The 18,736-nt window shown below is 43.4% G+C and overlaps 1 protein-coding gene across 3 annotated transcripts in view; it reads left to right on the forward strand.

Annotated features, from left to right (window-relative positions):
* Nucleotides 1–18,736, forward strand: part of LOC144892609 (uncharacterized) — a 190,255-nt gene that overhangs the window by 44,922 nt on the left and 126,597 nt on the right. For all 3 annotated transcript variants that reach the window (XM_078779851.1, XM_078779850.1, XM_078779852.1), the window contains exons 7-10: nt 720–912; nt 1,023–1,240; nt 1,328–1,495; nt 9,293–9,370. In XM_078779851.1, coding sequence (XP_078635977.1) covers nt 720–912; nt 1,023–1,240; nt 1,328–1,495; nt 9,293–9,370 — 657 coding nt within the window. The remainder of the gene's footprint in view (nt 1–719; nt 913–1,022; nt 1,241–1,327; nt 1,496–9,292; nt 9,371–18,736) is intronic.

Genomic DNA, 18,736 nt, shown 5'->3' on the forward strand with positions numbered 1-18,736 from the left:
ATTTACACAAGTAAATGTGCTCCTGCCACCAACTCCCTTCTGGTGAAACTCCCAAAATCCTGAATCACTGTCACCTCCACTCATTAGTTCCTCTTCTGCCGCCTGTGGAATCAACTTCCATGGTTTCTCCAATATCATTCTTCCCTTAACTCCAGGTTTTCAAGATAGCTGTTCACTACCATCTCAGATCATCCCCCACCCAAAACCATGATCTTTGCTTCCCCCGTTAACTCTCCCCAAGCCCACATATTTCCAACTTTACTGTTTTCCTTCTTGAGAGTGTGCTTCTAGATCCATCATGTCCACTTCCTGTGTTCTCCCCTAGTCCTCATCCATCCCTTGTATCTTCAAAGTCTATCTCTATTTTGTCCCTCAACCCCCCCCCCCCCCACCCCCATCTCCTTCTGTTAATTTTGTTCTGTTACGTCCTTATCCGTTCTTTGTTCTTGTTGCTCCAAGAGCCTTGACTCTGTATGAAAAAACAAAACAAAAAAAACAAATAGCATTAAGTATTTGCATGCTAATCTTAAAAAATAGCAATTTATGGCAAAGTAGCCTTGAATGCGGCCATTGTTTGAATGGCATCGCTGTCACACAACAGGGCATCCACCGCGGTGGCCATCATTAATTTTGTACACTGGTCTTAATGCTCCGAAGGCTAGGGGTGGAACAAGCCCCTCCTCCCTTTAATTGAAATCATCATTGTGCTCTTCAAACAGGACCTGAAAGTTTGTCCACATTCAGGTGAGCTCTGCCACCGTGCTGATAGGGGATCAGTGCTCGGTTTAAGGAAGAGATTTTCTGCTGGAGGTGCGGAATGGTACCAAGTCTCAAGCCTGCTGGACCTGCTGGCCCTGCTGCATAAGAATATGGCGAAAAAATACAAATTAGTGTGTGGAAACACCAGCAAAGGTACCTCACACATCTCTTGTGTTATTTTGTTCCCTGCTGTCTCCTGTTTCTATTTCCTGTGGAATCACAGAGAAACAAGCAACCTCCTCCTTCTTTTCTTGTTATGGCAGGTGTCTACAAGAATGATGAGCCATATGAGGTCTACATTGATGTGAAGGCAGTGCCTGACCTTAATTCTGTTGACCTCAGCACAACAGGCCTTACAGTTCAATCCAGCGTGACACTTGCACATCTCATTGGCTCCCTGAAGGATAATGCCCACGAGTCGAAGTCTTTTCCTGTCCTGGCACTTCATCTCAAAAAAGTGGCGAATCATGCAGTGAGAAATGTGCGTTGCAGAATTTTTGTTTGTGTGTTTGTTTGCGAGATGTGTCAAATGCTACTTGGTTACCTGACTAACCTCTTGTTGTCTCAGGTGGCGAGTTGGGCAGGAAACCTCATGATGAAGCACGAGCATCGCGAATTCATTTCGGATGTTTTTGTGGTGCTGGAAGCAGCTGGAGCTCGACTTTGTGTGAGAGACAATGTGTCTGCAATGGATGTCTCCCTGCCTGACTTCCTAGCAATGGACATGAAGGGCAAGGTACTTGATTTATTATTATTATTATTTCTAAATCGTGTTTTTGGTTGCTTTGTATTTATCTCAGACAAGTTTAGATTTTTGTACATGAGCTACCGTAAAATGGGGTGAATAGGGACAGCAAGGTGAATAGGGACACAAACTGAAAAAAAGTTCGGAAACTGTTTTCGCTGAAAATTGATAACCATCCTGATTTGTTGATATTTGGGTTGAAAGTGTTCTCTTGTTTTTTTAAAAAGCAACTTATAGTCCCTATTAACCCCATATATGGGTTAAATCGGAATAAATAGGATTTTCATGGCTGTCCCTATTCACACCGTTTTACGGGTGAATAGGGACAGTCACTAATACAAAAAAATAATAATCAAGAAATCGGGACAGTTTGGAGAAACTTTTTATCCCATATTTTTTTTCATTGGCACCGTGGTTTATATTATGGGTGCATATTATGTGCATCCATCTGAGCTATCAATTTAGCAATAAGTTGGAAACTCAGGATTGTTTCTTGATTATTATTTTTTTGTATTAGTGACTGTCCCTATTCACCCGTCAAACGGGGTGAATAGGGACAGCCATGAAAATCCTATTTATTCCTATTTAACCCATATATGGGGTTAATAGGGACTATAAGTTGCTTTTTAAAAAAACAAGAGAACACTTTCAACCCAAATATCAACAAATCAGGATGGTTATCAATTTTCAGCGAAAACAGTTTCCGAACTTTTTTTCAGTTTGTGTCCCGATACACCTTGCTGTCCCTATTCACCCCATTTTACGGTACCTTGATTTTTTTTTTCTGCTGACAAACACTTTGCAATGGAAAATCTCCTTGATGCTGTAGCCACCTTTTTAACACTTTCAGCAGCAGTCAGTTGTATATCAGGTAAATGTTCATCATTATAATTTTCAACAGGTCTGTACTGTGCCTTGAAAATAAGCATGCAAGGCATAATTGAGGTACATGTCTGTACAGGTACATGAATTGAGGTGCAGTCTCAGGTCCATGTCTGTTTAAATCTTCTGTTGGTTATGTTCCTCTTAGCTGATAGGAAGGGTCAAGATTATTAGATCATCTCTTTGCTGGCAGAGGGGTTACTCAATAAGTCAGGTTTTGCTGGAGATTGTGGTGTTCAATTGGTGACAGACAGGATGGTGCAAACGTAGCGCACTTGCATTTGAACTGTCTAGCCTCGGGTCGATGCATGGCCCGACTATAAACTGTAGGATTGGTGCTTCACAGGTAAGTTGTTGCATCACAAAGTGCTCCACACCTCGGGTGCATATTAAACTAGGTGTCCTGCATACATTGGTGGACATCGAGAGAGACATTGGTGGGCTCACAGTAGTAGCACACAGGATGGTGCACACGTAGCGCACTTATCTTTGGACCATCTAGACTGGGGTCGTTTATTGACCCGTCTTGTAGTCGTAGTAGTAGGTTGCCCAATTGCTGGTGTTTTACATCATAGTTCATAGTCTATTAATTACTTCCGCCATCGAAGGTGGATGGAGGTTATGTTTTCACTCATGTCGGTTTGTTTGAATGATCGTTTTGAGGCCATTTTCCCCGCTAGAGCCGGGGGTTAGCCTTGCGGGCCCCATGACAATCATGGTTCCCAGTTTGAGGCAATGTTTGTTACTTGTTTGTTTGTTTGTTACTTGCAAAATAGATTTTTCAAGTATATTGGTCGGTCAACTTTGTTATTCTGTCTGTGTGTTTGTTTGTTTGTTTGTTTGTCAGTTGCCTCCAGGTCATAATTCTAAACAGATCTTCATGAAACTTTATCAAGTTGTAGAGGTAGTCACAACTGAAAAGCCTTTTGATATTGAGGTCAAATTTCTAAAATTGTCATTTTTCTTCTGATTGCTGTGAAAGTTGAACAGCTTGAGTCACTGAATTTGGAAACCAACTATTTTTTAGGTCAAAGGTCAACTCAAGGTCAAACTTATAATGTCATCAATTTTCATCTGAAAATCTATTTTCATCCAATTGACCCGAGCTCTGATTAAGATAGTCAATTTTAATCTTAATGGAAATGGAATGGACAATTTGATGTCTCCATGGCAACTCTTTGGTGGGTGTTGAGGTGCCTTTTTCAAGTATCCAGCTCTGCATGACGTCTTTCTTTTTGTCTATCTGTTTATCTGTGAACAGGATATCTCAAAAAGTTGTGGATGGATTCGGACGACATTTTGTGGAGAGGATGGGTATGTGACAAGGAGGAAATGATTGGATTTTGGTGAAGATCCGGATCTGCATACATTAATTTTAAATTTTTAGTGATTCTTCACCATTGAGTGAGAGGGCCAAAAACGATATATAGCATGATATTTCAAAAAGTTGTAAATGACTTCTGACAAACCTAAGTGGATGAGTTGGCAAAGTGAAAATAACAAGCCGATTCGATTTTGGTTCAGGTCCGAATCCAGATCCAACCTACCAGTGGAATACAAAACGGAAACTGTTCATCCTGGTGGAGGTATGCTCTCTATTAAGTGCCGTTGTAGCCTTTTTGTAATATAATTTTTTTGATATATAATATAATATAATATATTTATAATATAATAAATATATAATATATATAATATAATAATATAATATAATAAAATATAATATAATAATATAATATAATAATATATAAATATAATATATAAAATATATAAATATATGAATAAATATATAAATATATAAATTAAATATAATATATCACATATAAATATAAATATAATATATAAATATAATGAATGAATGATCGTTTTAAGGCCATTTTCCCCACTGGAGCGGGGGTTAGCCTTGCGGGTCCCATGACAATCATGGTTCCCTGTTTGAGGCAATGTTTTTATGGCCGGATGCCCTTCCTGACGCCAACCCTTGGTCGCCTCTTACGATGTGCAGGGATACGGTGTACCTATTCTAAATCGGGATACACACCGTGATCATTCATTCAAGCAAGCTGGTACTCAATTTGCCGACCTCGGAAGGATGACAGGCTGAGTCAACCCCCCTGGCGTTAATTCAGCGATCGACCGGGATTCGAACCCAGGATCCTAGGATCCCAAGCCGGCACCCTAACCGCTAAGCCTACACCAGGCTGAAAAATAAATATAATATATAATATAATATAATATAATATAATATAATATAATATAATATAATATAATATAATATAATATAATATAATATAATATAATATAATATAATATAATTAATATAATATAATATATAATATATAATATATAATATAATATATAATATAATATATAATATAATATATAATATATAATATAATATATAATATAATATATAATATAATATATAATATAATATATAATATAATATAATATATAATATATAATATATAATATAATATATAATATAATATATAATATAATATATAATATAAAATATAATATAAAATATAATATATAATATATAATATAATATATATAATATATAATATAATATAATATATAATATATAATATATTTGATATTTAATATAATTTTTTTTTGTAATAATTTTTTTTGTAATTTTGAATGTAATACTTGAAATTTTTTATGGCATGTAGTCAAATTGGTGGTAGGTTTTCTAGACAGCCTAATTAACGATGAAAATCTTGTGCTGTAACTTTCGCTATGCTGTGCTGTTTCGCTAAGCTGTGTTATAACACTTATAAGCCTCTTAGTCTGACATTACATGCACACATTACATAGCTAGGTTTTTGCTTTCACTTGCATGCAAATCATTGTGCATGCTTGCTTGTTACGAAGCATATTTGGAATTTAAATGCAAATGAGGAAATCTTGGAAAGACATCACAGAGCAGAAAGGTTCTTTGCCACATGGGCTGGCCTCCTGTGCTACTCCTGTAGCAATAATTAATTTATTGAAATAATGGTTTGGCGAATGTCTTGTCTATCTGGTTTTTTTTGTCTGTCTGTCCCACAGATTTCCAAAGTTTCCTATTAAACAGGGCACAAAAACCACTTGCCATTTTTTTTTTTTTGTCGACGAAAATCTCGGATTATGGAAGAACAAAATGACAGTGGGTATAAAGGGTAATATCTTGCCGTGGGTGGAGCCACAGTTTAATACAACATGATGGAATGATGGAATGAACACATGGGGAAAGGGAGGATGGAGGATACACCAAAACATGCAAATAATTTGTATTTGGGAGAGGGAAGGGGAGGGAGTGGAATATAATGTGAGTAGTATGGATGGGAATGGCATACGATTGTGTTGCACTGCTTGCTTGAAGCCCTGGAATGGAGAGTGACATTGAACCATCTCCAAAGGCACTTCCATAAACGGGTTCAAAGAGTGGAGGTGTGTGGAATTTTTAGGGAGATTCAGTAGAAGGAAGAGAAGAAGAAGTGGAGCTGAGGATTCAGGAGAGAGAGAGTTTTTATAAGCTGCAGGCACAGCCTGTCAAGTAATCATCAGATCAAGGTCAAACTATTGTGGCTTATGTCTCCCAAATATGGAGGAAAATGAAATGGAGTTCGAATTTTGAATCAAAATCCTATATTTGACAATCTGCACAGTTTGTTGTCACTTATGAAAACCGTCGATGGCAGGAATCTGTTTAGATTGTGTCAAAAATTATTTGTGCCTTTCATGTAATGTCAAAATTTGTCTTATTGTGATATAGAGTGACGCAGCGTTTGGGAATACACCATTTTCATCAACTTCAAATTTTGGAATAAACATTCCTGTGATGTGTTGTCTGTGTCTGCCTACAGTCTAGGTGTTTTGTGTCTTCTCATCTTCTCCAAGTTACCCAGCTAACAGAGGGCGAGTTAAAAAACAAAACTGCATCGGATTGACATCACCCCTGGCGATTTAAGTGTGAGCGCTGGAGTGTAGCTTGAGTTACATTGTTTCTGGCTAACCTGGCTTTCTTTATATCTATCTATAATTCCAGCAATCTCTGTGTGTCTGTGTGTCTGTGTGTCTGTGTGTCTGTGTGTTTGTCTGTGACCGCTGTTTCTCGACAACCACGGGTCCGATATACTTGAAACTTGCCAGGTATATTGCTGGGGACCCGAGGATGTGCCTTTTCAAGGTTTTAAATTAATCGGAGAAGTACTTACCGAGCTATGTCCAAAAAACGCTTCAACCAATCAGAGAGCAGCGAGCTATCACGTGTGCCGAACCGTTAATGCAATGCAAGCGTTAATGCGTTAATGCAAGGCTTTTCTTTTTTTCCCTCTTCTCTTTCTACTTTTCCTTGCGATTAAATTGCAAACAGCCAAAATACGTTGGCGCTAATTGAATAATTGGCCATTAACACTAAAATAATCGTAACTGCGATATGCCAACTTCCGGACAGTGAAGACTTCACTGTTGTTGTTGTTTGCAGCAGATGTTTGCAGCAAGGCAAGGCTTTTCTTTTTTTCCCTCTTCTCTTTCTACTTTTCCTTGCGATTAAATTGCAAACAGCCAAAATACGTTGGCGCTAATTGAATAATTGGCCATTAACACTAAAATAATCGCGTACGGGTAGCGTTTTTTTTTTTTTTTTAGCAAGGAACGGGCACCCACGTACGGGCAATGCCCTAGTACAGAGTCAAAGCTCATAGAGGAGCTAGCGCACAGAACAGATCAGGATGTAACAGAATGAATAGAAGGGTAATAAGAGAGCGGGTGAGTTGGGGAGGGGCGGACACATGTTAGCTGGGTTTAGGGACAAAATAGAGAGAGCCTTGGGAGAAATAAGCAATGTGGGGAAGAATGAGGGCAAGGGGAGGACCCGGGAAGGGGGGGGGGGGGTAAGTGGGGTGGAGGTGCACAGGATGGATACAGCCACAAACTCCAAGCTTCAGCACGTCCATTGTCCTTCAGCAGGCAGAATCTAAACTCTTCGATGAAAATAGCATGATGCCCACTGTTCACCCTCCAGTTGTGATGTCATCCATTGCATGTACTGCTGTCAATGGCTCACTGTCAGATGGATACAGAATGGTGGTTGTCCTCATACCACTGATAAAACCTGGTCTGAACTGTCTGGGTTGAAATCTGATGGTTGATTGCTCTTTGTAGGTCAGTCTGAAGACATAGTATCATTGAAAAGCAATTCCTTCTGGCAAGGGTGACAACGTATTGATCCTCCTATTTATGCTCTATTTAAGGGTTCTTACATATGTTATTTGTTTTCTGATTAATATATCAATGCTGCCTACATTCTCTTAAATTACCTCCAGCTACTGGTGACAAAGTATTTATTTATTGTTATATTTTGCCTTTGACTCATGAATGGACTTTGGAATCCTTCAAACTTGTGACCCAGTAACATTGCAGCAGTATTGCCTGAATGTGTTACAACAACAACAACAACAACAACAACAACAACAACAGGCATTTTAAGGCCATTTTCCCTGCTAGAGCGGGGGTTAGCCTTGCGGTCCCCATGACCATCTTCTCCATTTTGCCCTATTTTCTGCATCTCTCCTTGTTAACCTCCTTGCCCGCATTTCTTCTTCCACCATCCTAAGCCAAGTCTTTCTCGGTCTTCCCCGTCCTCTACTTCCTTCCACATTCATCCCCATCACTCTTCTCAACCAGTCACCTTCATCCTTCCTCAACACATGACCAAACCATCTCAACCTGTTCCTCTTCACAGCATCAATCACAGGCTCTATTCCCATCATCTTTCGCAATTCATCATTTGTCTTCCTCTCTCTCAACGATACTTTCTCAACGATATTGCCTGAATGTGTTAGTAGAGCAATAAAGGGTTGTGCTTCAGTAGAATGTGTGAAAGGAAAACACCCATGTTGTGGTGCTGGCCAAACACATTGAGCGTTTGCCACCTTCCCCACTCCCCATCATGACTGTTAATAATGAGTCAGGTGAGAAGAAATGCATTGGCTTCACAGATGGCCGGCTTAATGTCAATTTGGAGACTGTCGCATGCCCAAACGGAGGCGGGCGATCCGATTTTGAGTATAGGCTAATCTGATGTCGGTTATCAGGGTTTTAACCTAATTTAGATCTCTGTGGATAAACCAATGTCGCTGAAATGACTGCCGTACTTGTGGGAGGCGGATTGTGGAACAAACATGCACGACCTTAATAAATTATGATTTATTTCATAAAAAGATGTGGGCATGAGGCATAACAAATAATGGATCTAGTCAACAAAGCAGACAATCAAATTTGATAATAAACAAATAAATCCTTGCATAACAATAAAAACTGCCGTTGCATGCGGACGGATAGTCGGATACACACACATGCAGTCACAGAAGAACCAGGCAAGCTTGTTTTAACGAACTCAAATGTCTTCAAGAGAAGTACTGGGAAAGTAGAACCGGGCAGACCCATACCAAGCAGAGATTGTGCCCATGACCTAAACCTCGGCACTACCAACAAGTATGCATAATTTGGTGGAGGTCTGCACAGCCCTTTTTTTGTTTTCCTCTGATTTCCAGATGTATAGACACATACACACATACATACACATACAAATAATTGCCTTATTTAATATGGCAAGATGTCGATGCTTAATTAAAGTACAAAAAAATTCAGTCAAATTTCAATTGGTTTCCAATGCCCAGTTTAACCGAATGCTGTACACTGTCTATTTGAAAATTGGTTGTTTTTTGCACGAACAGCCAATTCAGTGTTTAAACTATTTACAAAATGTGATCAGACCTGAACATATCATAAAAAGTTTTTTGTTATCATTTCCAAACCACCTGACTTTTTTAACTGCTTCCATGGTTTTATTTAGTAAAAATGGTGCAGCAATTTGTCATTTTGAAGGTGTCTTTTTATGGTAATGTTTTTGTGCAGGTCATTGTCAGCGTGACTATTCCTAAGCTGGATGCAGATGAATCCATGAACACGTACAAGATAATGATGCGAGCACAGGTTTGCGTTTTTTTTTTTTTTGTTAAATGTCTTTCTTGTATGATTTTAAAACAATATTTAAATAATGGTTTGTTTAAATTTTTAATCAATAAATAATGCAATCTTTTATGTTGGTTCTGAAGGATGAAGTTTGTATCCAACATGCCTCATTTGGAGTGGTTTGTTCAAACAGAAAAATGTTTTTCTACTATCACAAGGGCTGTGTTTGAGGGCTATGTTCAGATAAAAAAAATTTGACCACAAATAAAACCAGATCGGTGGCCTTTAGGCTTATAAACTTATAAACTGCCTGGTTTTTTTTTTTCCCCTGGAGAGCGATTGAGTACAATGTTTTGTGAAGATCGTACAGTCGTGGCCAAAAATATTGGCACCCTTGCACTTGTTTCAAATAATGCACCATTTCTTCCAGAACATTGTTGAAATCAAAAAAGCTTTTGGTATATAAAGGTCATGTGTTTCGGCCGCCATATTTGTTTTTTAACACAAAAGCCTTAAAAACCACTGAGAACGCATCCTGGCGAGGGTCTGCAATCTCTGATTGCTTTTTCTTGTTTCATATTGGAATGTTATTTTTAAAAAAAATTGGTTTGTTTCATTTCATTATAAATTACATCACAAACATCATGTTCCATTTATGTGGTCAGAACCTCTGCAATCATAGTTGAATAATTGTGCATGCTCGAGAAAGCTATTCTTGCTTTGCCTTTGGGTGATTAGAGAAGAGAATTGTCAGAAATGATTTTGATGTCCTCGTTACCCTCAAGTGCACAGAGTTTGTGCCAGTTTGCTATCATTGTTTGCTTCAACTCACTTGGATGAAATGACATTGTCTGCTGAAAACAAAACTCAGGAACTTAATTGCTGATGTGAAATTTTTAACTCAACTGAGAATTGCAGTTTTCCACTCATTTGGACCTGATTTCTCTCATTTCATGATTGAAAAGCAAGGTCAGATTTTGCATTAGATTTGTTTATAAACTTTTACATCTCTCAAAATCACCCCTCTCATCGTATTAATATTATTTTAATATTAATAAAAAATAACCCATTCGTACAGGTGGGTTAATTCTTCCAGGATTATGGACTGGTTGATTCCCTCAGAATTGACATATTTTAGTATGACTTATTGGTTGGCAGTATGGCCTAGAGGTATGCACACTTACCCCGAAGCTGTCTAGCCTGGGTTTGCATCTCAGCCCACCTATAAACTCTCTTCCCGGTGTTTCACAAGCAGATTGATGCATCAATGTGTGTACCGTCTCTCGGTTGGACGTTAAACTGGGCATCCCGTCTGCTGGCACTAATTGGTTGTTAAAGATCCCATGGTGTTTTTTTGTGAAGAGTAGGCGAGCAATTGCCATCACCCTGAAAAACTTCCAAATTTATGCCATAGATACTGCTGGGAAAGGCAATGGCAAACCACAGAATATAACTTACCAATAAACTGATTCGGGAGCACCGATGCTCTGTTCCAGAATATGGTACATCACAATCAGGAGAGTATGACTTGTAATACCCTCTCCCACTAGGCGGCACTATACTATACACCATTACAAAGAGAGAATTGGGATCCTCCCCCCACACCCAGAACCCCCGGGATTCTTAATTATTTTTAACCACCTAAAACCTCCCTGTGCACCCCATTAACATTTAACCACCTCCATGTTGTACCCGTGAGTACAACCACCAGTTTTCAACTCATTCCATCCCGTGGTTCAGGAGTACATACAAATCAACCACATAAATAAGAAAGATGTCGGGCATTGCACAATACTTGGGAAATAAAAAATAAACAATAGTTTCCGTGGAAACAGCAATTTGGCAATTTCGAAAATTTGATCCATCAAGTGTTTAACATGATTGAATGTTGTCCATAACAAATTTGGCTGGTAAATTTTCTAACTGTGGCCTAATAGGTAGGTGCTTTTTTCATGTTTTGGATGGCCTTGACCTTTGACTAACTTTGACCATGTTTTACACACATGTACTACACATGCGTACAAATAAGCTGTGTGCGTTTTAATTGTACATTTTGAAAATTTTCTGAGGTGTGACGATATTAAAATCTCAAAATGTCCCATTTGATTATAATGTGGTGAAATTGTTGTCATGGAAACCATTGATGGCTAAATTGATCATTCTGATTTTTAGTTACCCAATATAAAATTGCTGCTGCTCAAATTTCAAGTCAACAGGATGGAAATTGATAGTTTTGTGTGATTTTGACTTTTGACCCTTTGATATCAAAACAATAGGCTTCTAGCTTTTGATTGGAGAACCAATTCAGTGAGCTAATATGAAAATTATGTTGAAACTGTGGGTGGAGTTTGCCCATCACTTGCTGAAAAAGGTATAGTCTGTATATTGCAAGAAGACTGTATATGTTTGTGTAAAGGGGTCTAAAATGTCTGTTCAGGGTCTAAAGATTTAAAAGGTATGTTCCAATATTACATCATTAAAAGACATAGTCCTGGTACAATAATACGTACTTGATAGCCATACTCATGGTCCACCTTGCGTTCAAACGGTACATACTTAATAGACGTACTCACTTGGGTTGGTCGAAGCTTCACCTCATGGAGGCTTCACTGTCCACCCATGTTTTTTGGTTATATACTGTTACAGATACGACTTTGATGGTATGGTGGGCCGAGCGGGATGGCCGCCGTATCCGTACAAGTTACCCCGATTGCACCCGGGGTTGACTAATCGCGCTATGCTGGCTCAATAAGAAAAAGAAGACACCCGGCTGGATTACAATCACACAATACGACACCAGGGATACGGTTCTCAAAGGTTGTTATTACAATTGCGGAAGGTTTAGATTACAGGGACAAGAGGGAAACATAGGAAGGTGGGCACTTAAACACACTTATATTATCCCCGGACAGACGACAGGTAAACGCGGGACAAGGCTCACTCACACGGGGTTTGATGGCCAGGAAAGCGGGTAGCGATCGCTCCAGGTGCACCTGTGCTCAGGGCAGGATCACGTACGGTGGTGTCCAGAGATGCGTGAAGGTATCACAGCGCTTGTGGGTCGCGACTTTGGTCTCAAGCTGGGGAGGTCGCTCAGCGCTCGGGAGGGTGGCGTCTTTTCCTTCCAAGCTCGGGGCGCATCTGACGTCACGTCCGGCGCGGGGCCGCGTATATCCGGCGGGGAGTCACGCCCTCGCTCGTTAGCTCCGCCCCATATGGCATCGGCCCATGGCTTCTCATTGGGTGCGGGGGTTACCGGCTCCGCCCTTGACGAGGGGCCGACAGGGAGCCCCCTTCTGGGTAACCCCGTCGAGCACATGTTCAATGGCGGCCAACCGAGCCGGAGTGAGGACGCAAAGCCGCTGTTGTTGTGGTTGTTGTTGGAGCTTGAGATGATGGGAAGAGATGCGGGGAGGTATGGGAAGGTCCTAAACTCCTACTGGTGCCATATCATCACATTCTGGTGCAACGAAGAGTCATAATTAATGGAAACAAGTCCTTAACTGACATAGATTAAGAATAACTAGCAAGATGTCCTATAATTGTCTACGTGTGGTGCGGGGGACCTGGGCACGACATTTAATGGGGGAATGAAGGGGAAGATCGGCTCTAATGGGTGTTGTTTACAGACAATGGGACTAGGGAATGGGGTAAGGGGAGAGTTGGGGAGTATCGGAGAAGATAGGGGAATATTTACAAGCGGATATGGAGGTCAAATTCCATATTCGCAACATTGCACCCTTCTCTACCCTCGGGGCGTCCCGACCCGATAAATTTTTACCTACTTTAGTGTGGCACGCAATGTAGTTCCCTCTACTATTAACTCTACCCTGAGTGCGACAGTTTTATAGATATTCACAAATGAGTAAATATGTCCCCCTGCGACGTTGCACCCTTCTCCTCTCAGAAACACACCCACAGGATAACCGAATCCGGAAAGAATCCTCAAACTAAACATACAGCCGGTAGGGAGCATTATTTACAAGACTACGCTGATATTTACACTACGATCCAGGACCTGTCTTTGGAGGAACACATGCAGATGTTATGCATAGAGAGAGCGCGCTTGCCAACATCGATACACCAACCCACGAGTGCTCTGTGGCCGACGGCCTTTAATAACGTGCAGAGCACCCTTTCCCGAGCATCAACAGCACCACCCCACCACCAATCGGTGCAGTCACCATTGTTCATTGGAATAAAAATAACTTCAACAACCCCTAACCCTGCAGGTGTCTCTTGCTCTTCTTGTGGTGCACTTGGTGGTGTTAACTATTAGTGGTTCACCTGTATGGCATAGGTGCCACGTTGATCCATAGGTCCATCCCCGGGTGGTGCTTGGCCGCAAACGAACTGCGGTCCATTGTGGGTGGCCACAAACATTGCGGTCCATATGGTGTACCGATCCAGGCAGCGAACAGCGAAAGTGCAGGCCCACAACTGCGTCGCCAGCACCTCTCTCTCCTCTCTCTCTGCCCCAAAGCCAGATCCTCAGAGGTGGGAGACAAAAGAAGCAGACAAGTGAGTAAGGTGGTAAGGGCGCAAAAGTGCACGCAATGTAAGGTAATGCACACTGGGGGCACATGGGAACCAGGTGAGACAGGTACGTTCCTATCGTACGCCCCCCCCACCAGGTAACCTACATGGCCCCTCCCTTACCCCTTACTGCATCCACAAAACACAACCCTACTCATAAACATCTACTTTACAAATCAACAACATCCCTACTGTCTTCCCCGTTCCTCCCATATACCAAATTCGTCTTCTCTCCCTCCTAACCAATCAAATTTGCCATTTTCAACTCTCATCAAAATTTGCCATCTCCAACTGCACATCAAAATTTGCCATCACCAATTCATCATCAGTCCCTCCTAAGGAGGGAGAGATGGAATCACCCCAATGTCTCATCCACGTCGTGATGCGTCTCACAATCCACACAGCAATTCTCATTTCTGCGACACAAACAAAGAAAACACAGGTGTGGAGTCATCATCATCACCACAGGTAAGTGGCTGCGTATGGTGCGACAGGTTCATCAATCCTAACTATCTCCTAAATGACTTTAACAACTTTACACTACCCGGGGGCTTTCTCCGGCCAAACCATTGGCCCTCTTACACTATGGGTTCTAAAAACCAATTCCCATTGGCCAAACTGTGGTGCTCTTCAATTTGGGGTCTCACTCCCCCGATTCATCTCCCGGTGCCCTCGCACAATTTCTGGGCTGCGGCGTGTACCTCTCCCAGTGGGTCTACCCACCTGCACACCTCCACCACTGCAGTTGCCTCCGAGCTTACCTGCTCCTCACCCTAACCTAACTACCTGGGGAAGGCCCTCTGGCTCTCTCCCCACTCCGTGCCCTCTCTGGCACTGGGCTGCCCGATCCACACCCGGGATCCTCAGGCACCCACTCACAACTACCGGCTCCCAGAGCCCACCTGCGGCCTCACCTGGCCGACATCCTCACAGTGGTGGAGTGCCCAACCAACTACACACACTAACAGGCTACACGCCCAGCCATTTCCACAACACTAATGCACCCATTCACAACACCATTCTGCAACCGCACCACAAATGCCAATATCCAACCACAATTTACCTGCACCCTCTACCTAACACTTACACTACCCGCCCCGGGTACTCGTGAAAGGGGTCCACTCTTCCCCCATCCACACCTTCGCACCATGCACACCACTCCGTACCACTTACTCCAACTCTCTCCACACACCTGTACTTGCACACCTGTGCTCTCCCACCTGGTGCCACCTGCACCCTTCTCTCCCCAAGCGCATTCGCGCTGATCCACACACTCACTACTCATACACTGCTCCACACACCTGTCCAGTTGCACACCTGTGCAATCACACCTGTTCAATTCTCACAAACACGGCATCATCTCAGCTAACTACTCCCTTCTGAAACTTGCGCTTCCCAGTCGTCCCTTTAAACTATTGCGCTCCCACGTCATTATCATCCACACTAATCTACCTGCGTCCCCACTACAGGTATCAGTCACTAACTAAACTTAACGTTACCTAATGTCATCTTCTCTAGATCCCTATCAATATAACCTAACCCACCCGGGCTAGTTTTCACTGCCATACACCCCATAAGCTATTGCTCCTTTGCCCCCCACCTGTGAGGGATGGTGGATTTGCCATCCCACCACATCGGGGGTCTCTCACTACCAATTTTGCACATCAAATTTCAACAAATTAAAAATTTGCCAATCATCTGCCAATCACTGTACCATTACCAATCATCACTCTGCCAATCCTCTGCCAATCATCAAATTTCGCCTTTTTCTAATTTCGGGGCCAAAACACTAACCTCATCACCCAGTCGACTCACTAATACCTCTCGGTGCGCCAATCCCTGTCCAAAGCCCGGCTTCGTAAAGCCAAGCAATGGATGCTAGTTGTCTTGTGCCAGCGGCTGGATGCGTCCGGCATTCGGGGCAGGGACGGGGGCTTACCCGGGCCGAGATCCCACGCACCACCTCGGCGTGGAGCCATCCAATGTCCCGATCTCGACCTGCCGGCACGTCTCAACAAAACGTGGTCGCCATAACGACCCTTCCTATCCAGCTGCCCGCTCCACCTAGTGGAGCCTGGACGCGGCCGTTCAAAGCGAGGCCCGGCACGCACCGAGGGCCCGCTTCGGCTAAAAGTCGACCTAACCTTTAACCCGGTTATCGTCGACGCCTCACCTGCAGGCTTACATGCATACGCTACCCCTTTCGTGCTCATACATGCAGCCGTTCCCATTCTCCTCGTACCTTTCCTTACACACCCCGGTACACTCACTCCGCCCATCGACTTGGTCACACACCTGACCACCGAACACTTTGGCACACACTCGTTGGTAGCACACCTCACCAATACACCTCTTCGCGCCCCCTCCTCGGTCACCTCCTCTGTGACAATCACAGGTGTGCTCTCATTCGCACACCCAACCACGTGCCTCACCACCAACTCCAGCGTGCATTCCCACTCACGCTCTACCATTCCAGGTGTGCATCCTTCCATCCCAGGTGTACATCCTCGCTCACCTGTCACAACTAACTCACGCTCCATGTCACTCTCACTACTTTCACCTCCATTCCTGACAGCGCACTCACCCTTACTCTTGACAGCACACTCTTTCCTCATGCACCTGTCCGTCACACACCTTTCTCGCGCACACTCTCCCGTTACACCCTCTGTAACACTCACCACAGGTGGACACTCTTCCTTACTTCTGACAGCGCACTCTTTCCCCATGCACCTGTCCGTCACACACCTTCCTCGCGCACACTCTCCCGTTACATCCTCTGTAACACTCACCACACCGCGCTTCCATGTGCCCCCTCGCACACGCGCTACGACCGACTCACTCTCGCCAGCACCCTCACTCCTTGGCACGCACTTTTTCCTCACACACCCCAGAGTCGGACTTTCTCGCACACCTCCTCTTTCGCACACCAGACCTGTCGCACACTTCACCAACGGCCTCTCACGAACACCCGGGTCTATCTCGACCCCCAAGCTTCTTAAATCCCCCGGCGCATCATACGCACGACCATATTGGTCACCACTTACACCGGGTCCTCTTCCTCTTCGCTTCTCCTCCATCACCTGCGAATCCCTCATCCGGTTAATGAGCACATCATCACGATCCGAACACAGACTTTGGACCAATTCTTTTACTTCCTCCTTTATCTCTTTCTTATCCTCTCTCCGTCGCTTCTTAATTTCGCTCACCCCTTCTTCCACTTCTTCTAATTTTTGCTTCATCTCCTTCATCTCTTCGTGCGCCCCTTTAAGTTCTTCCTCTAACTCCACTTTATTTTTTTCTATGTGCTCCCGCACCTCCCGCTCTTTAACCTCCATTACCTCTACCACCTTGTCCATTTTCCTCGTCAGGTCCTCATGTACCGTCTGGCACTCTTTTTTAATTACCCCTACGTCCTTTTTCATCTCCTTCTGTGTCGATTTTAAACCCTCTATTACCGCTGTGTTCTTCTTTACCTGGTCCCCCAACTCCTTTTGTCCCACTGTCAGTTGTTCTACTCCCAGCGTCAACTCCTCTATACCACCTTGCAATTTTACAGTCCCCTTTCTCACCTCTTTCTCCATGCGCTCCTTACAGTGCCTCACCTCCTCGCGCACTCCTCCGACCTCCTCACTCACTCCTCTTCTGATCTCCTCTCCCATCACTTGCATCTCCTGCCCAGATGCCACCCTCATCTGCTCCATTTCCTCCCTGTGAGCATCCAGTTTGGTTTCTACCCCCATTCTGACCCCCTCTATCTGCTGCTCCATTTGTTTAACTTCCCTTTCCGCTTGGTCCCTCATGTCCCTCAATTTGCCTTCCATACTGTTTTCTAACCCCTCTAACCCTTTTTGCATCCCTTCCATTTGATTCTCTTGAGCGGCCATTCTGTTTTCTACCCCCGTTAACCCCTCCTGTATTTCCCCTAATCTATCGTCTAATTTCCCAAATTTCATGTCTAATCCCTTAAAATTATTGTCTAATCCCTTAAAATTATTGTCTAATCCCTCACTGGTACCCCTCGCTTCGTCCCTCATTACCCCCATTTGCTCACTCTGAGCCCTCGCTTCGTCCCTCATTACCCCCAATTGCTCACTCCGAGCCCTCGCTTCGTCCCTCATTACCCCCATTTGGCCCTCTAATCGCCCACTATCAACCCTCATTTGGCCCTCCATCCTATCCATTTTTGCATTCAGTTGGGTCAAGAATAATCTGAGGTCAAACCCGGTTTGCCCAGCGTCCCCAGCCGCCACCGCAGGCTCGCCCTCCGCGGCGCCGCTATTTTGGGACCCTTCAACCACGTGAGCGAGCGCGCCATTTTGCGCGCCCGCTACTTCGTGCGTGACGGCGCTATTTTGCGAACCTGCCGCCCTCACTGCTTCGCTCTCCTCATGTCCCTCAATTTGGTCCTGGACCGACCCTGCTTCACTCTCCCCTACCGGACCCCAGCCGTCTTGATCCGCCATAGCGCGACTTGCAAAACTCGGTTTTTATTTTTTTTATTTTCGTAAAACAAATTGAAATTTCGCCGTTATAATTTCGCGCGGGAAACGCGCTCCGAATCGATTTTCCCTCCCAAAATTTGGGCCTAACTAATTTAGTCCCGGGTTCGAATTCCACTCCTCGACACCAATTGTTACAGATACGACTTTGATGGTATGGTGGGCCGAGCGGGATGGCCGCCGTATCCGTACAAGTTACCCCGATTGCACCCGGGGTTGACTAATCGCGCTATGCTGGCTCAATAAGAAAAAGAAGACACCCGGCTGGATTACAATCACACAATACGACACCAGGGATACGGTTCTCAAAGGTTGTTATTACAATTGCGGAAGGTTTAGATTACAGGGACAA

Source organism: Myxine glutinosa, chromosome 6, assembly GCF_964187855.1.
Source record: "Myxine glutinosa chromosome 6, kmMyxGlut1.1, whole genome shotgun sequence".
NCBI classification, from domain to species: Eukaryota; Metazoa; Chordata; class Myxini; order Myxiniformes; family Myxinidae; genus Myxine; species Myxine glutinosa.